General features: G+C 38.2%; 1 protein-coding gene across 1 annotated transcript in view; it reads left to right on the forward strand.

Moving 5' to 3' along the window:
* P2RX7 (purinergic receptor P2X 7) overlaps positions 1-17,928 on the forward strand; it is a 187,085-nt gene that overhangs the window by 62,410 nt on the left and 106,747 nt on the right. The window contains exon 6 of the mRNA XM_053699761.1: positions 8,275-8,355. Coding sequence (XP_053555736.1) covers positions 8,275-8,355 — 81 coding nt within the window. The remainder of the gene's footprint in view (positions 1-8,274; positions 8,356-17,928) is intronic.

The raw sequence follows: 17,928 nt of genomic DNA on the forward strand, positions 1-17,928 counted from the left end.
TGAAGACTTCATCCGGATCATGGACCTCTTCAGCTCCCGCTTGGATGAAGACTTCAGCTGGATCATGGACCTCTTCAGCCCCCCGCTTGGGCTTGGATCAGGACATCGGAGGAGCTCTTCAGGACGGATCGGTGAACCTGGTATGGTGAAGATAAGGTAGGAAGATCTTCAGGGGCTTAGTGTTAGGTTTATTTAAGGGGGGTTTGGGTTAGATTAGGGGTATGTGGGTGGTGGGTTGTAATGTTGGGGGGGGGGGGTATTGTATGTTTTTTTTTACAGGCAAAAGAGCTGAATTTCTTGGGGCATGCCCCGCAAAGGGCCCTGTTCAGGGCTGGTAAGGTAAAAGAGCTTTGAAATGTAGTAATTTAGAATAGGGTAGGGCATTTTGTTATTTTGGGGGTCTTTGTTATTTTATTAGGGGGCTTAGAGTAGGTGTAATTAGTTTAAAATTGTTGTAATATTTTTCTTATGTTTGTAAATATTTTTTTATTTTTTGTAACTTAGTTCTTTTTTATTTTTTGTACTTTAGTTAGTTTATTTCATTGTAGTTATTTGTAGGTATTGTATTTAATTAATTTATTGATAGTGTAGTGTTAGGTTTAATTGTAGGTAATTGTAGGTATTTTATTTAATTAATTTAATGATAGTATAGTGTTAGGTTTAATTGTAATTTAGGTTAGGATTTATTTTACAGGTAATTTTGTAATTATTTTAACTAGGTAACTATTAAATAGTTAATTAATTTCGTTAGATTTAAATTATATTTAACTTAGGGGGGTGTTAGTGTTAGGGTTAGACTTAGCTTTAGGGGTTAATACATTTATTATAGTAGCGGTGAGCTCCGGTCGGCAGATTAGGGGTTAATGTTTGAAGTTAGGTGTCGGCGATGTTAGGGAGGGCAGATTAGGGGTTAATACTATTTATTATAGGGTTAGTGATGCGGATTAGGGGTTAATAACTTTATTATAGTAGTGCTCAGGTCCGCTCGGCAGATTAGGGGTTAATAAGTGTAGGCAGGTGGAGGCGACGTTGAGGGGGGCAGATTAGGGGTTAATAAATATAATATAGGGGTTGGCGGTGTTAGGGGCAGCAGATTAGGGGTACATAAGGATAATGTAAGTAGCGGCGGTTTACAGAGCGGCAGATTAGGGGTTAAAAATAATATGCAGGGGTCAGCGATAGCGGGGGCGGCAGATTAGGGGTTAATAAGTGTAAGGCTAGGGGTGTTTAGACTCGGGGTACATGTTAGGGTGTTAGGTGCAGACGTAGGAAGTGTTTCCCCATAGCAAACAATGGGGTTGCGTTAGGAGCTGAACGCAGCTTTTTTGCAGGTGTTTTTTTCAGCTCAAACAGCCCCATTGTTTCCTATGGGGGAATCGTGCATGAGCACGTTTTTGAGGCTGGCCGCGTCCGTAAGCAACTCTGGTATCGAGAGTTGAAGCTGCGTTAAAAATGCCTCTACGCTCCTTTTTTGGAGCCTAACGCAGCCTTTTTGTGGACTCTCAATACCAGAGTTATTTTTATGGTGCGGCCAGAAAAAAGCCGGCGTTAGCTACGCGGGTCCTTACCGACAAAACTCTAAATCTAGCCGTTAGTTAATCCTATTTAAAACTAAATACTTACCTGTAAAATAAACCCTAAGATAGCTACAATATAAATAATAATTATATTGTAGCTATTTTAGGATTTATTTTTATTTTACAGGCACCTTTCAATTTATTTTAACTAGGTACAATAGCTATTAAATAGTTATTAACTATTTAATAGCTTACCTAGCTAAAATAAAGAGAAATTTACCTGTAAAATAAAAACTAACCTAAGTTACAATTACATCTAACACTACACTATACTTTAATAAATTATTCCTATTTAAAACTAAATACTTACCTGTAAAATAAACCCTAAGATAGCTACAATATAATTAATAATTACATTGTAGCTATCTTAGGATTTATATTTATTTTACAGGTAACTTTGTATTTATTTTAGCTAGTTAGAATAGTTATTAAATAGTTATTAACTATTTAATAACTTCCTAGCTAAAAGAAATACAAAATTACCTGTAAAATAAATCCTAACACTTACAATTAAACCTAACACTACACTATCATTAAATAAATTAAATAAACTACCTACAAATAACTACAATTAAATACAATTACATAAACTAACTAAAGTACAAAAAATAAAAAAAGCTAAGTTACAAAAAATAAAAAAAATAAGTTACAAACATTTAAAAACATATTACAACAATTTTAAGCTACTTACACCTAATCTAAGCCCCCTAATAAAATAACAAACCCCCCCAAAATAAAAAAATACCCAACCCTATTCTACATTAAAAAAGTTCAAAGCTCTTTTACCTTACCAGCCCTTAAAAGGGCCTTTTGTGGGGGCATGCCCCAAAGTTCAGCTCTTTTGCCTGTAAAAGAAAAATACAACCCCCCCCCAACATTAAAACCCACCACCCACATACCCCTAATCTAACCCAAACCCCCCTTAAAATAACCTAACACTAATCCCCTGAAGATCATCCTACCTTTAGTTGTCTTCACTCAGCCGAGCCACCGATGGAACTGAAGAGGACATCCGGACCGGCAGAAGTTATCCTCCCAGGGGCGCTGAAGAAATCTTCCATCCGATGAAGTGATCCTCCAAGCGGCGCTGAAGAAATCTTCCATCCGGGCGAGGTCATCTTCCAAGAGGCGCTGAAGAAGTCTTCTATCCGGGCGAGGTCATCTTCGAAGCCGGGTCATGAATCTTCATCCCGCCGACGCGGAACATCCTTATTTCCCGACGAACTACCGACGAATGAAGGCTCCTTTAAGGGACGTCATCCAAGATGGCGTCCCTTCAATTCCGATTGGCTGATAGGATTCTATCAGCCAATTGGAATTAAGGTAGGAAAAATCTGATTGGCTGATGGAATCAGCCAATCAGATTCAAGTTTAATCCGATAACTCTCACAGTCCGCTGCTCATTGCCCCGCGGCTTTTTGACAGCTTTTTTTGATAACTTAGGCGTATTTTTTCAGGTCTGCGGCGGCGAAGGTAGGCGAGCTTAGGCGGGCGTATTGGGCCGGCAAACTCAGAAAAGTTGACGGCTTGATAACTACCCCCCATGGTCTCCAGAACTGTACAAATTATTCCAGATTTGGCATAACTAATGATCTGTAAAGTGGCATAAGAACCTTGCAATTTCTACTACTAATACCTCTCCCAATGCAGCCAAGTATTCCACTGGCCTTACTGGCTGCACTGCTAAATTGTGTACCAAATTTTAAATAATCTGAAATAATAATTCCCAAGTCCCTTTGTTCTTTAGTTACAGTCAGTAATGTACCATTGAGACTATAATTGGCCTTTGGGTATTTGGATCCTATATGCATAATTTTGCTCTTGGTAATATTAAATTTCAGATCCCATTTAATTGATCAACCACTCCTGGAACATCAACTGTTACAAAGTTTTGTATAGTTAGCAAACAAGCAAACCTTCCCCTTAAGCCCACTTCCAATATTACTTATGAACATGTTAAACAAAACAGGCCAAAGAACTGACCCTTGGGGAACACCACTAGTAATTTACCAGCATTCTACCCACTTAGCAATCTTAGCATCTATTCCAAGGCAATACATTTTTTGAATAAGTTTGTTGTGTGGGACAGTTTCAAATGCTTTGCTAAAGTCTATATATGCAACATCTATGGCTCCTCCCTGGTCTATTAATTTAATTACATGGTCAATAAAATCAATTATATTAGTCTAACATGATCTTCCAGCAGTGAAACCACACTGTCCTTTGACTTCTAAGTTGGTTGTCTGAAGGTAAGACAAAAGTCTTTACTTTAAAAGAGTTTTCATTAATTTCCCTGCAATTGAGGTCAAACTCCACTTTTTATGAAGAAGAAATACAATGGCAATTTTCCAGTCTTTTGAAACAACTCCTGTTAGCAGTGACTGAAGAAGAAATACAATGGCAATTTTCCAGTCTTTTGAAACAACTCCTGTTAGCAGTGACTGATTAAATAAATCGGCTAATGGAGTAGCCATCATGGATCGAAGTTCTCTTAGAACCCTTGGATGAATATTATATGGACCGACAGACTTAATTACCTTTCGGCTAGATTTAGAGTTTTGCGGCCAAAGGGGTGCGTTAGCTATGCGTGTTTTTTTCCCCCCGCACCTTTTAAACAACGCTGGTATTTAGAGTTCTCTGAAGGGCTGCGTTAGGCTCCAAAAAGGGAGCGTAGAGCATAATTTACCGCCACTTCAACTCTAAATACCAGCGTTGCTTACGGACGCGGCCAGCTTCAAAAACGTGCTCATGCACGATTCCCCCATAGGAAACAATGGGGCAGTTTGAGCTGAAAAAAACCTAACACCTGCAAAAAAGCCGCGTTCAGCTCCTAACGCAGCCCCATTGTTTCCTATGGGGGAACACTTCCTAAGTCTGCACCTAACACCCTAACATGAACCCCGAGTCTAAACACCCCTAACCCTACACTTATTAACCCCTAATTTGCCGCCCCCGCTATCGCTGACCCCTGCATTATATTATTAACCCCTAATCTTCCGCTCCGTACACCGCCGCCACCTACATTATCCCTATGAACCCCTAATCTGCTGCCCCCAACATCGCCGACACCTACATTATATTTATTAACCCCTAATCTGCCCCCCCCCAACGTCGCCGCTACCTTACCTACACTTATTAACCCCTATTCTGCCGACCGGACCTCACCGCTACTATAATAAATGTATTAACCCCTAAAGCTAAGTCTAACCCTAACACTAACACCCCCCTAAGTTAAATATAATTTTTATCTAACAAAATAAATTAACTCTTATTAAATAAATTATTCCTATTTAAAGCTAAATACTTACCTGTGAAATAAACCCTAATATAGCTACAATATAACGAATAATTATATTGTAGCTATTTTTGGATTTATATTTATTTTACAGGCAACTTTGTATTTATTTTAACTAGGTACAATAGATATTAAATAGTTATTAACTATTTAATAGCTACCTAGTTCAAATAATTACAAAATTACCTGTAAAATAAATCATAACCTAAGTTACAATTAAACCTAACACTACACTATCAATAAATAAATTAACTAAACTACCTACAATTACCTACAATTAAATCAACTAAACTAAATTACAAAAAATAAAAAAAGAATACAAGAATTTTAAACTAATTACACCTACTCTAAGCCCCCTAAAAATAACAAAGCCCCCAAATTAAAAAAATGCCCTACCCTATTCTAAAATAAAAAGTTACCAGCTCTATTACCTTACCAGCCCTTACAAGGGCCTTTTGCGGGGCATGCACCAAAGAAAACAGCTCTTTTGCTTGTAAAAAAAACATACAATACCCCCCAACATTACAACCCACCACCCACATACCCCTAATCTAACCCACCCAAACCCCCCTTAAAAAACCTAACACTAAGCCCCTAAAGATCTTCCTACCTTATCCTCACCCAGCCGGGTATCACTGATCCGTCCAGAAGTGGGTCCGAAGCCTTCATCCTATCCCGGCATTGAATCAGCCAATCAGATTCAAGTTCAATCCGATTGGCTAATCCAATCAGATTGAGCTTGCATTCTATTGGCTGTTCCGATCAGCCAATAGAATGCAAGCTCAATCTGATTGGCTGATTCAATCAGCCAATCAGATTTTTCCTACCTTAATTCCGATTGGCTGATAGAATCCTATCAGCCAATCAGAATTCGAGGGACGCCATCTTGGATGACGTCATTTAAAGGAACCTTCATTCGGACTTAGGACGTCGATAAAGAAGGATGGCTCCGCGTCGGCTGCTTCAAGATGGTCCCGCTCCGCGCCGGATTGAAGAAGATAGAAAATGCCGCCTGGATGAAGATGTCTGCCGGTCCGGATGTCTTCTTCTGCCCGGATAGGATGAAGACTTCGGACCCTCTGGAGGAGCTCTTCTGCCCGGATAGGATGAAGACTTCGGACCCTCTTCTGGACGGATCGGTGATACCCGGCTGGGTGAAGATAAGGTAGGAAGAACTTCAGGGGCTTAGTGTTAGGTTTTTTAAGGGGGGTTTGGGTGGGTTAGATTAGGGGTATGTGGGTGGTGGGTTGTAATGTTGGGGGGGTATTGTATGTTTTTTCTACAGGCAAAAGAGCTGTTTTCTTTGGGGCATGCCCCGCAAAAGGCCCTTTTAAGGGCTGGTAAGGTAATAGAGCTGGTAACTTTTTATTTTAGAATAGGGTAGGGCATTTTTTTATTTTGGGGGGCTTTGTTATTTTTTTAGGGGGCTTAGAGTAGGTGTAATTAGTTTAAAATTCTTGTATTCTTTTTTTATTTTTTGTAATTTAGTGTTTGTTTTTTTTGTAATTTAGTTTAGTTGATTTAATTGTAGGTAATTGTAGGTAGTTTAGTTAATTTATTGCTAGTGTAGTGTTAGGTTTAATTGTAACTTAGGTTAGGATTTATTTTACAGGTAATTTTGTAATTATTTTAACTAGGTAGCTATTAAATAGTTAATAACTATTTAATAGCTATTGTACCTAGTTAAAATAAATACAAATTTGCCTGTAAAATAAATATAAATCCTAAAATAGCTACAATATAATTATTCGTTATATTGTAGCTATATTAGGGTTTATTTTACAGGTAAGTATTTAGCTTTAAATAGGAATAATTTATTTAATAAGAGTTAATTTATTTCATTAGATAAAAATTATATTTAACTTAGGGGGGTGTTAGTGTTAGGGTTAGACTTAGCTTTAGGGGTTAATACATTTATTATAGTAGCGGCAAGGTCCGGTCGGCAGATTAGGGGTTAATAAGTGTAGGTAAGGTAGCGGCGACGTTGGGGGTGGCAGATTAGGGGTTAATAAATATTATGTAGGTGTCGGCGATATTAGGGGCAGCACAATAGGGGTACATAGGGATAATGTAGGTGGCGGCGGTGTGCGGTCGGCAGGTTAGGGGTTTAAAAAAGTTATTATAGTGGCGGCGATGTGGGGGGACCTCGGTTTAGGGGTACATAGGTAGTTTATGGGTGTTAGTGTACTTTAGAGCACAGTAGTTAAGAGCTTTATAAACCGGCGTTAGCCCATAAAGCTCTTAACTCCTGACTTTTTTCTGCGGCTGGAGTTTTGTCGTTAGAGTTCTAACGCTCACTTCAGCCAAGACTCTAAATACCGGCGTTAGGAAGATCCCATTGAAAAGATAGGATATGCAATTGGCGTAAGGGGATCTGCGGTATTGAAAAGTCGCGGCTGGAAAGTGAGCATTAGACTCTTTCCTGACTGACTCTAAATACCAGCGGGCGGCCAAAAGCAGCGTTAGGACCCCTTAACGCTGGTTTTGACGGCTAATGCAGAACTCTAAATCTAGGCGTTTATTCTTTATAAAACTCTTGAAACCTCTTCTTCTGTAAAAAGAAAAGTATTACTCACATTATCATTTAAAGTAACATCCCTTAATAGAATCGCACTATCTTTACCATCTGTTGTAAAGACTTAACACAATTTAGACAGTTTGCTATTTGTTTATCTCCTTCACAAGAACTGCTGGTGCAATGATAAATGCAGACAGCGTATGCTGTCGGCATTTATCGATGTGCGGCAGACATGATGCTACATCGTATCATGTTTGTCCGCACTATAATAAATAGACCCATATGGGTTTGTTTGTATATTTATGCATGTGGATGTCTATGGGTGTGTGTGCTCGCACATATGGGTGTCTGTATGGGCCTATATGTGTGCATGTGGATGTTTATTGGTCCTTCTGTGTGTGTTCCTGTGGACATATATTTTCCTTTGTACAGTCATGTGCCGTGTGTTCACACATATGAGATCCTGTAGATGCTTGTATCTGTGCATGTGGATTTCTATAGGTGCCTGATTTAAAAAAATAAAATTAATGGCAGTGAACCATAAAAGGCCACACTTAAGAATTTGGGTAGGAGAAGATACATTTTAGAATTTTGCTCTGGCAGCCAGATGCTCTAGAAACGTCCCTGGTTATCACAAATCATTACATAAGAAGCCTACACAGTGTGCTGTTAATCATTTGCTTTAAAAAATTCAAAGACTAAAGACTCTAAAAATGCATAAAATGAATATGCATAAAATTGTTTATCGGACTTGACATTTCTGACAGATGATATGTACTTTATTTAAATATTCCTATACCATGCAAGTATACAGGGCAGGTTGATGTATTATTTCAGAGAATAAAATTGATGTTTACTAAGATATTTCATTTTTATATTTCTAGCCCTGCTGTACTGGGAAGTGCTGAAAATTTTACAGTCTTAATTAAGAATAATATTCACTTTGCAGCCTTCAATTTCACAACGTAAGTACAAACTAATAGTTTATGAAACGTTTGATAGTAATTTATTGCTGTAAAACATAGCATTATATTTTGATCTATTTATATTTTGCTATTTTAATTTTCCATTTAGCATTTTCTATTAACAAGCCCTTTGTTTTGTAGCCCACTACAAAGGCCATTTTTTTGCCTTTTAACGGCTGAGCATACATCAGATAGAGCACACATTTTGAAACAACTTAATTTATTTCTATTTTCAAATTTGCTTTATTCATTTGGTATCCTTGTTGGAGGAGCATCACAGCACTATGGGGAGCTAACTGAACACATCAGGTGAACCAATGACAAGCTGCAGATTTGTACAGCCACCAATCAGCAGCTAGATCCCAGTATTGCATTGCTGCTCCTGAGTCTACCTGGGTATGCTTTTTAATAAAGGATACCAAGAGAATGAAGATGAGATAATAGACGTAAATAAGAAAGTTTAAAGTTGCATGCTCTATCTGCATCATGAAGAAAAAAAATTGACTTTACTGTCCCTTTAAAGGTCTGATTGAGCACTGCCCACAGACCACTAGTAACCCGACCCATCCACACGTAATCCTGCCCCTCCCACACATGGCTCCACCCACAAAATACAGTTTTACCACCACTGTCCGCAAGCTTTTAACCTCCCACATCCCGGAAATCATCTAGTAGATTTTGGAAAGTATGAAGTTGTTTAAGTGCCCTAATACAGCAAACAAAAACTGCAAACAATGTGAAAAAGCAACAAATACAACTATGATACTCATGAAACATGCTTGCTAAATGTGTTCTATAAATGTTCCTTACTGTAAAATATTCCCAAGTCTGTTTTATAAGGGTAAAGTAGTCTTACTGTATAGAACAAGAACCTTCTCAGAATAGACAGAGGCATAGGGACAGGGATTTTCCCCCAAATCTCATTCAAACATCTGGATATCATAAAGGCTGTATTGTCTTTGTGAAATACCTCAACTAGTGTTTATCTCACTGTTTCAAAACTGACAAGGTTTTATCTATTTTATTTTTCTTTTATTTCTTTTGAACTTTTTTCAAAACACTTGTGTGCATATTCTAGAGTAGTATATTGTAAAGAGGGTGTTTTTTTTGTAATGCCAGTATCCTTGGCAGTGGGATTCATTCTGTGCAGCGAGACATAAATAGATGCACCTCTTTTGATTACATTTTGCTGATCTCACAACTTACAGATGTGACAAGAGGTGATTAGGAATCTCTTTGTATTCAGCAATTTTTCGGTAGATTTTGCACCAAGTTTTTTCCAGCAAGATTTTAGTGGCAGGAATATACATAGTTAGGATCAAATTATTTATTATCTATTTATTCAAGAAAGACAAATGTTGTTATGTCTCTCAAAGGGGCATTCCCAGCACTTTGTATTAATCATTTAGGGGGATGGAAAGGGGAGTTCCTTGAGCTGGAAAGGAGTGTTCCTTGAGTGTATCTAAAGTTCTCCATATTTTCTAAGGATTTTACACCAGCAGGTCTTAATGATTTATTTTGCCAGCTGTATGCTAGTATCTTTTTTTTTTTTTTAGATTTAACAATTTTTTATTGAGGTTGTTAGCATTTACAACAATAAACAAATGTTCAACAAAAGAGACAAGTGGCTTATTACAGGTTGTTGCACTATTACAAAAATGAACTCACTTATAACTATATTATATAATGGTATTTTCTGAGTAACCAATCTTTTAAGACATCAGGACAGTTAAGGTGCATATGAAGATGGAACCTCTTTTTAAGAAATATAAATTCCTCCTAGATCAAAATGGGACACTCATGATATGTCTCATAATAAAGATACTAAGGGGCCGATTTATCAAAACGCCAATTTCGGGGCATTCTCTGGAGTCAATAGTGATGTTGCGAACCTAAAATTTTGCGTTCGCAAACAGCGAACTTCCGCAAAAATTCGCGAACTGGCGAACCGGGCGAACCGCCATTGACTTCAATAGGCAGGCGAATTTTAAAACCCACAGGGACTCTTTCTGGCCACAAAAGTGATGGAAAAGTTGTTTCAAGGGGACTAACACCGGGACTGTGGCATGCCGGAGGGGGATCCATGGCAAAACTCCCATGGAAAATTACATAGTTAATCCATAAAGGGCATAAATCACCTAAAATTCCTAAATTGTTTGGAATAACGTGCTTTAAAACATCAGGTATGATGTTGTATCATTCAGGTAGTGTAAGGTTTACGCCCGCTTCACAGTGACAGACCAAACTCCCCGTTTAACGCACCGCAAACAACCGCTAACAGTCCATTTGCACAACCGCAAACTCCCCATTTGCACAAGGTTGGATACCAAGCTAGCCATGTCCCGTTCCTTGTCCTCACTGATGTCACTGCGCGTGCAATCACTTCCTGGGGTAACAGAAAATGCTCCACCCACAAGATGCTCCTATTATATTACTGCACTGAGGATGCTGCCTGTATCTGTGTGTCCTGGCAGGCAGGCAACTGCAATTCTATTACATTAGCAGACTGATGTTTCACAGTCAAAAAAGTTTTTTTTTTTTTAATTTACACTACTGTTACAACAGATATGAGTGGTGGCACTACAGGGAGTGCAGAATTATTAGGCAAGTTGTATTTTTGAGGATTAATTTTATTATTGAACAACAACCATGTTCTCAATGAACCCAAAAAACTCATTAATATCAAAGCTGAATATTTTTGGAAGTAGTTTTTAGTTTGTTTTTAGTTTTAGCTATTTTAGGGGGATATCTGTGTGTGCAGGTGACTATTACTGTGCATAATTATTAGGCAACTTAACAAAAAACAAATATATACCCATTTCAATTATTTATTTTTACCAGTGAAACCAATATAACATCTCAACATTCACAAATATACATTTCTGACATTCAAAAACAAAACAAAAACAAATCAGTGACCAATATAGCCACCTTTCTTTGCAAGGACACTCAAAAGCCTGCCATCCATGGATTCTGTCAGTGTTTTGATCTGTTCACCATCAACATTGCGTGCAGCAGCAACCACAGCCTCCCAGACACTGTTCAGAGAGGTGTACTGTTTTCCCTCCTTGTAAATCTCACATTTGATGATGGACCACAGGTTCTCAATGGGGTTCAGATCAGGTGAACAAGGAGGCCATGTCATTAGATTTTCTTCTTTTATACCCTTTCTTGCCAGCCACGCTGTGGAGTACTTGGACGCGTGTGATGGAGCATTGTCCTGCATGAAAATCATGTTTTTCTTGAAGGATGCAGACTTCTTCCTGTACCACTGCTTGAAGAAGGTGTCTTCCAGAAACTGGCAGTAGGACTGGGAGTTGAGCTTGACTCCATCTTCAACCCGAAAAGGCCCCACAAGCTCATCTTTGATGATACCAGCCCAAACCAGTACTCCACCTCCACCTTGCTGGCGTCTGAGTCGGACTGGAGCTCTCTGTCCTTTACCAATCCTGCCACGGGCCCATCCATCTGGCCCATCAAGACTCACTCTCATTTCATCAGTCCATAAAACATTAGAAAAATCAGTATTGAGATATTTCTTGGCCCAGTCTTGACGTTTCAGCTTGTGTGTCTTGTTCAGTGGTGGTCGTCTTTCAGCCTTTCTTACCTTGGCCATGTCTCTGAGTATTGCACACCTTGTGCTTTTGGGCACTCCAGTGATGTTGCAGATCTGAAATATGGCCAAACTGGTGGCAAGTGGCATCTTGGCAGCTGCACGCTTGACTTTTCTCAGTTCATGGGCAGTTATTTTGCGCCTTGGTTTTTCCACACGCTTCTTGCGACCCTGTTGACTATTTTGAATGAAACGCTTGATTGTTCGATGATCACGCTTCAGAAGCTTTGCAATTTTAAGAGTGCTGCATCCCTCTGCAAGATATCTCACTATTTTTGACTTTTCTGAGCCTGTCAAGTCCTTCTTTTGACCCATTTTGCCAAAGGAAAGGAAGTTGCCTAATAATTATGCACACCTGATATAGGGTGTTGATGTCATTAGACCACACCCCTTCTCATTACAGAGATGCACATCACCTAATATGCTTAATTGGTAGTAGGCTTTCGAGCCTATACAGCTTGGAGTAAGACAACATGCATAAAGAGGATGATGTGGTCAAAATACTCATTTGCCTAATAATTCTGCACTCCCTGTAGTTGGCAAGTGGGCCTGGCACACACGCTGGCAGGCAGGCAGGCAACTGCAATTAGATTACACTAGCAGACTGATGTTTCACAGTCAAAAATGTTTTTTTTTTTAAATTTACACTGCTGTTACAACAGATATGAGTGGTGGCACTAGTTGGCAAGTGGGACTGGCACACACGCTGGCAGGCAGGCAACTGCAACTTGATTACACTAGTAGACTGATGTTTCACAGTCAAAAAAGTTTTTTTTTTTTAAATTTACACTACTGTTACAACAGATTTGAGTGGTGGCACTAGTTGGCAAGTGGGACTGGCACACACGTTGGCAGGCAGGCAACTGCAATTCGATTACACTAGCAGACTGATGTTTCACAGTCAAAAAAGTTTTTTATTTTTAAATTTACACTACTGTTACAACAGATATGAGTGGTGGCACTAGTTGGCAAGTGTGCCTGGCACACACGCTGGCAGGCAGGCAGGCAACTGCAATTAGATTACACTAGCAGACTGATGTTTCACAGTCATAAAAGTTTTTTTTTACAAAATTTACACTACTTTTACAACAGATATGAGTGGTGGCACTTAGCAAGTGGGCCTGGCACACACGCTGGCAGGCAGGCAACTGCAATTAGATTACACTAGCAGACTGATGTTTCACAGTCAAAAACATTTTTTTTTTTAAATTTACACTACTGTTACAACAGATATGAGTGGTGGCACTAGTTGGCAAGTGGGCCTGGCACACACGCTGGCAGGCAGGCAACTGCTTATAGATTACACTAGCAGACTGATGTTTCACAGTCAAAAAAGTTTTTTTTTTACAAAATTTACACTACTGTTACAACAGATATGAGTGGGGGCACTGCAGGCAGGCAACTGCAATTAGATTACACTTGCAGACTGATGTTTCACAGTCAAAATTACACAGGCAAAAAAAAAAAAAGATGTTCTAGCCCTAAAAAGGGCTTTTTAGGGTGCTGTCCTTACAGCAGAGATCAGATGAGTCCTTCAGAACTGTAGTGGACACTGAATACACTAGCCTAGCTATCAATTTCCCTATAAAATCAGCAGCAGCTACACTATCCCTCCTCTCACTAAGAATGCAGGATCAGAATGAATCTAAAATGGCTGCTGTCCAGGAGCTGGGAGGGTCTGGGAGGGAGTGTCTGCTGCTGATTGGCTGAAATGTGTCTGCAGACTGTGAGATACAGGGTCAAAGTTTACTCAATGATGATGAATAGGGGGCGGATCGAACATCGCATATGTTCGCCTGCCGCGGCGAACGCGAACAAGCTATGTTCGCCGGGAACTATTCACCGGCGAACTATTCGCGACATCACTAGAGTCAATACGCTCGCCAAACATCGCTGCCGCAAATCTACATTCGACAGTCTTATTTATCAATATGTCTGTCAAATACACGCGCATTAATTCCGGTGCTATTAGAATCGGACTGTTGATAAATAAGAGTAATCGATTTTGCGGATATCCTCATTTATCAAATTATCTACCCTGAATATCCATAAAATGAAGATAGTTTTGTCTTCTTTTTTCAACTTTATTTATACCATTATCCATGAACAAGCACATTTCTCTAAAGCTACTCTTTTATGTTTCATCTATTAATGCCCTTGAAATAGTTAGATTTATACCTGAACAAACAATAAATATCACAGAAATGTACCTGTGGATATACAGTATATATTTTTGCAAAAAGCTTCTATCTTACTTTTTATACTCAATTTTATATGATTCATAAAATGCTCAAATATGTACCCATCTCTTTGCACATACTTGTGTATATATATATATATATATATATATATATATATGTTTTATTTCTTTTTTTGCAAACATATTTACATGTCTTATTCATCTTTTAATTTATTTTCATTCACAAATGATGCAATTTTAAAGGGACATAATACTCATATGCTAAATCACTTGAAACTGATGCAGTATAACTGTAAAAAGCTGACAGGAAAATATCACCTGAGCATCTCTATGTAAAAAAGGAAGAGATTTTACCTCACAATTTCCTCAGCTCAGCAGAGTAAGTTCTGTGTAAAAAGTTATACTCAGCTGCTCCCAGCTGCAGGGAAAAAAAATTAAAAAAATGAAGAAATGAACAGCAGCCAATCAGCATCAGCAGTGCTGAGGTCATGAACTCTTACTGTGATCTCATGAGATTTGACATAACTCTCATGAGATTTCATAGTAAGCTTCCTTTACCTGATTGGTGAAATAATATGAGAGTGCACAATGCTAGTCCCTTCGGATGTCCCAGGACAAACACACTAAAATGCTGCTTAGAAATCCTTTACAATAGGAGGTGGCTACTGAGGAACTTTTGAGGTAAAATATCTTCCTTTTTTACATAGAGATGTTCAGGTGATATTTTCTAGACAGCTTTTTACAGCTATGCTGCATCACTTTCAAGTGTTTAAACATTTGGGTATTATGGCCCTTTAAGTGCTGGCCCAGTTTTGTTTTTTGCTACACCTGTGTATTGTTTCCGGTTTCTATTTCAAGATCAATACTACACAGATGTTAAAATCATGGGCTGGCCTTTTAGATTAAACCTTTAAATTCTAAAACAGTTCAAGAGAAGGAATCAAACAATGATAATCGTAAAACATTATAGAGGTGATTATAATTGCTGCTTTATCTGAATCATGGCAGTTTAATTGTAAGTAGACTATGCCTTTCTGCTTAAGATTATATTGAATCAAATATCATTTACAGATTTTATTTGATTATAATACTCTTACAAATGTTGGCTAATTGTGTATTTTGTGATTATTAAATTGTGAAGGTCACTATATCACCTTATACAAATTCACAGATATGCGGTACGTGCGTCCCATCATCTCATGAATGCTATAATCCCTTTTTTGTCGTCTCTAACACTACTACTGCAACATCAATTCCACCAGTATTGACCAATTTGATTAGTTATTGAGAGTAGAAAACGTATGTTAACTTTTGATTCGCTTATTTTATTAATCACGTGATTATGCATCTCTCCTGGAGTAGTTGTTCCATGCATTAAACATGGTGCAAAATATTATTAACAAATTATGTTATACTCGGCTAGATTACAAGTGTTGCAGTACGGCTATTACCTCTGAAAATGTGTCCATTACGCTGGAATGGCCGGGTAAGCATATTACGAGTCGCAGCAGTATAACTATACTGCAAGCATTTTACCCTGTAACGCAATGTCCATTCCGCACTCAAACAAATTATGTTTGAGTGCGGGATTTTCCATAGCGCCGCATTACAGGTTGTGCGGTCCGGCTAAAATGCTTGTTACAGCCTATTTCCGACAGATCCATTCCGCCATCCGAGAGCAGTAGTTATGGATTTGACGAAACAAAAATGTTTTACAAAACTCATAACTAAAATTTTACAAAGTACACTAACACCCATAAACAACCTATTAACCCCTAAACCGCCACCCTCCCTTCATCACAAACACTATATTAAACCTATTTACCCCTAATCTGCCATCCACCCATATCGCGACTATTAAATAAACCTATTAACCCCTAATCTGCCACCCACCCACATCGTGACTATTAAATAAACCTATTAACCCCTAATCCGCGGCACCCCGACATTGCCGACACTAAATAAACCTATTAACCCCTAAACTGCTGCCCCCACATCGCCAACTCTATAATAAAGTATTAACCCCTAAACCTCCAGCCCCTCACATCATAACTACTAAACTAAACCTATTAACCCCTAAACCTCCAGCCCCCCACATCGTAACTAATAAACCTATTAACCCCTAAACTGCCGGCCCCCCACATCGCAAAACACTTCATTAAACTATTAACCCCTAAACCTAACACCCCCTAATTTTAAATTAAAATTACAATATAACTATCTTAAAATAAATAAAAACTTACCTGTGAAATAAAAAAAAACTAAGTTTAAACTATTAATTAACCTAACATAACTATTCTAATAAAATTAAAAAAAAACTACCAATTAAAAACCTAAATTTAAAATGTTAAAAAACCTAATACAACAACAACAAAAAATTGAAAAATCTAAAATTACAAAAAATAATAAACACTAAATTATGAAAAATAAAAAACTCTAAGATTACAAATAATAATAAACGAAATTATCAAAAATAAAAACAATTACACCTAATCTAATAAAAATAGAAAACCCCCCAAAATAAAAACACCCCTAACCCACAATAAACTACCAATAGCCCTTAAAAGGGCCTTTGTAGGGCATTGCCCTAAGTTAAACAGCTCTTTTACCTAGAAAAAAAATACAAAGTTCCCCCAACAGTAAAACCCACCACCCAACCAACCCCCCAAAATAAAAAACCTAAGTTTTAAAAAATCCTAAGTTACCAATTGCCCCTAAAGGGTCATTTCTATGGACATTGCCCTTAAAAGGGCATTCAGCTCTTTTACAAGCCCAAAGCCCTAATCTTAAAAAAGCACCCCAAAAACCCCCCACTAACCCCAGTTAATCTACTCACGGTTCCTGAAGTCATCCATCCTTATCCAGGCCGCGAGAAGTCTTCATCTAGGTGGCGACACCTTCATCCATCTCGGGGATGTCTTCTATCTTCATCCCGGCGGCGCGTAGCGGAGCTATTCTGGACGGGGATGACATCCTGCATGGAGTGTCCTCTTCATACGATCACCACCCTATTGCATTCAACTTCAGTGTACGGCGGTGATCGTATGGAAAGGACGCTCCTTGCAGGATGTCATTGCCGTCCAGGATAGCTTCACTTCGCGCCGCCAGGATGAAGATAGAGCTTCTCTCTGTCTGGATGAGGATGGGTGACTGGACTTCAGGAACTGTGAGAAGATTTTCTGGGGTTAGTGTTTTTTTATTTTTGGGTGTTTTTTTTTTTTTTTTAAAGATTAGGGCTTTGGACTTGTAAAAAAGCTGAATGCACTTTTAAGGGCAGTAAAAGAGCTGAATGCCCTTTTAAGGGCAATGCCCATACAAATGCCCCTTTAGGGGCAATGGGTATGTTAGGTTTTTTTATTTTGGGGGGTTGGTTGGGTTTTGGGTTTTACTGTTGGGGGGACTTTGTATTTTTTTTCTAGGTAAAAGAGCTGTTTAACTTAGGTCAAGGCCCTACAAAAGGCCCTTTTAAGGGCTATTGGCAGTTTATTTTAGGTTAGTTAGTGTTTTTATTTTGGGGGGGCTTTTTTATTTTTATAGGGCAATTGGATTAGGTGTAATTGTTTTATTTTTTGATAATTTCATTTATTATTTTTTGTAAGCTTAGAGTTTTTTATTTTTCTAAATTTAGTGTTTATTATTTTTTGATATTTTTAATTTTTTTTCGTAGTATTAGGATTTTTAAATTTTTTTATTTAGATTTTTAATTGGTAGTTTTTTTTTACTTTATTAGAATAGTTATGTTAGGTTTATTTATAGTTTA

The sequence above is a fragment of the Bombina bombina genome, chromosome 2, assembly GCF_027579735.1.
Source record: "Bombina bombina isolate aBomBom1 chromosome 2, aBomBom1.pri, whole genome shotgun sequence".
In the NCBI taxonomy this organism is placed as follows: domain Eukaryota; kingdom Metazoa; phylum Chordata; class Amphibia; order Anura; family Bombinatoridae; genus Bombina; species Bombina bombina.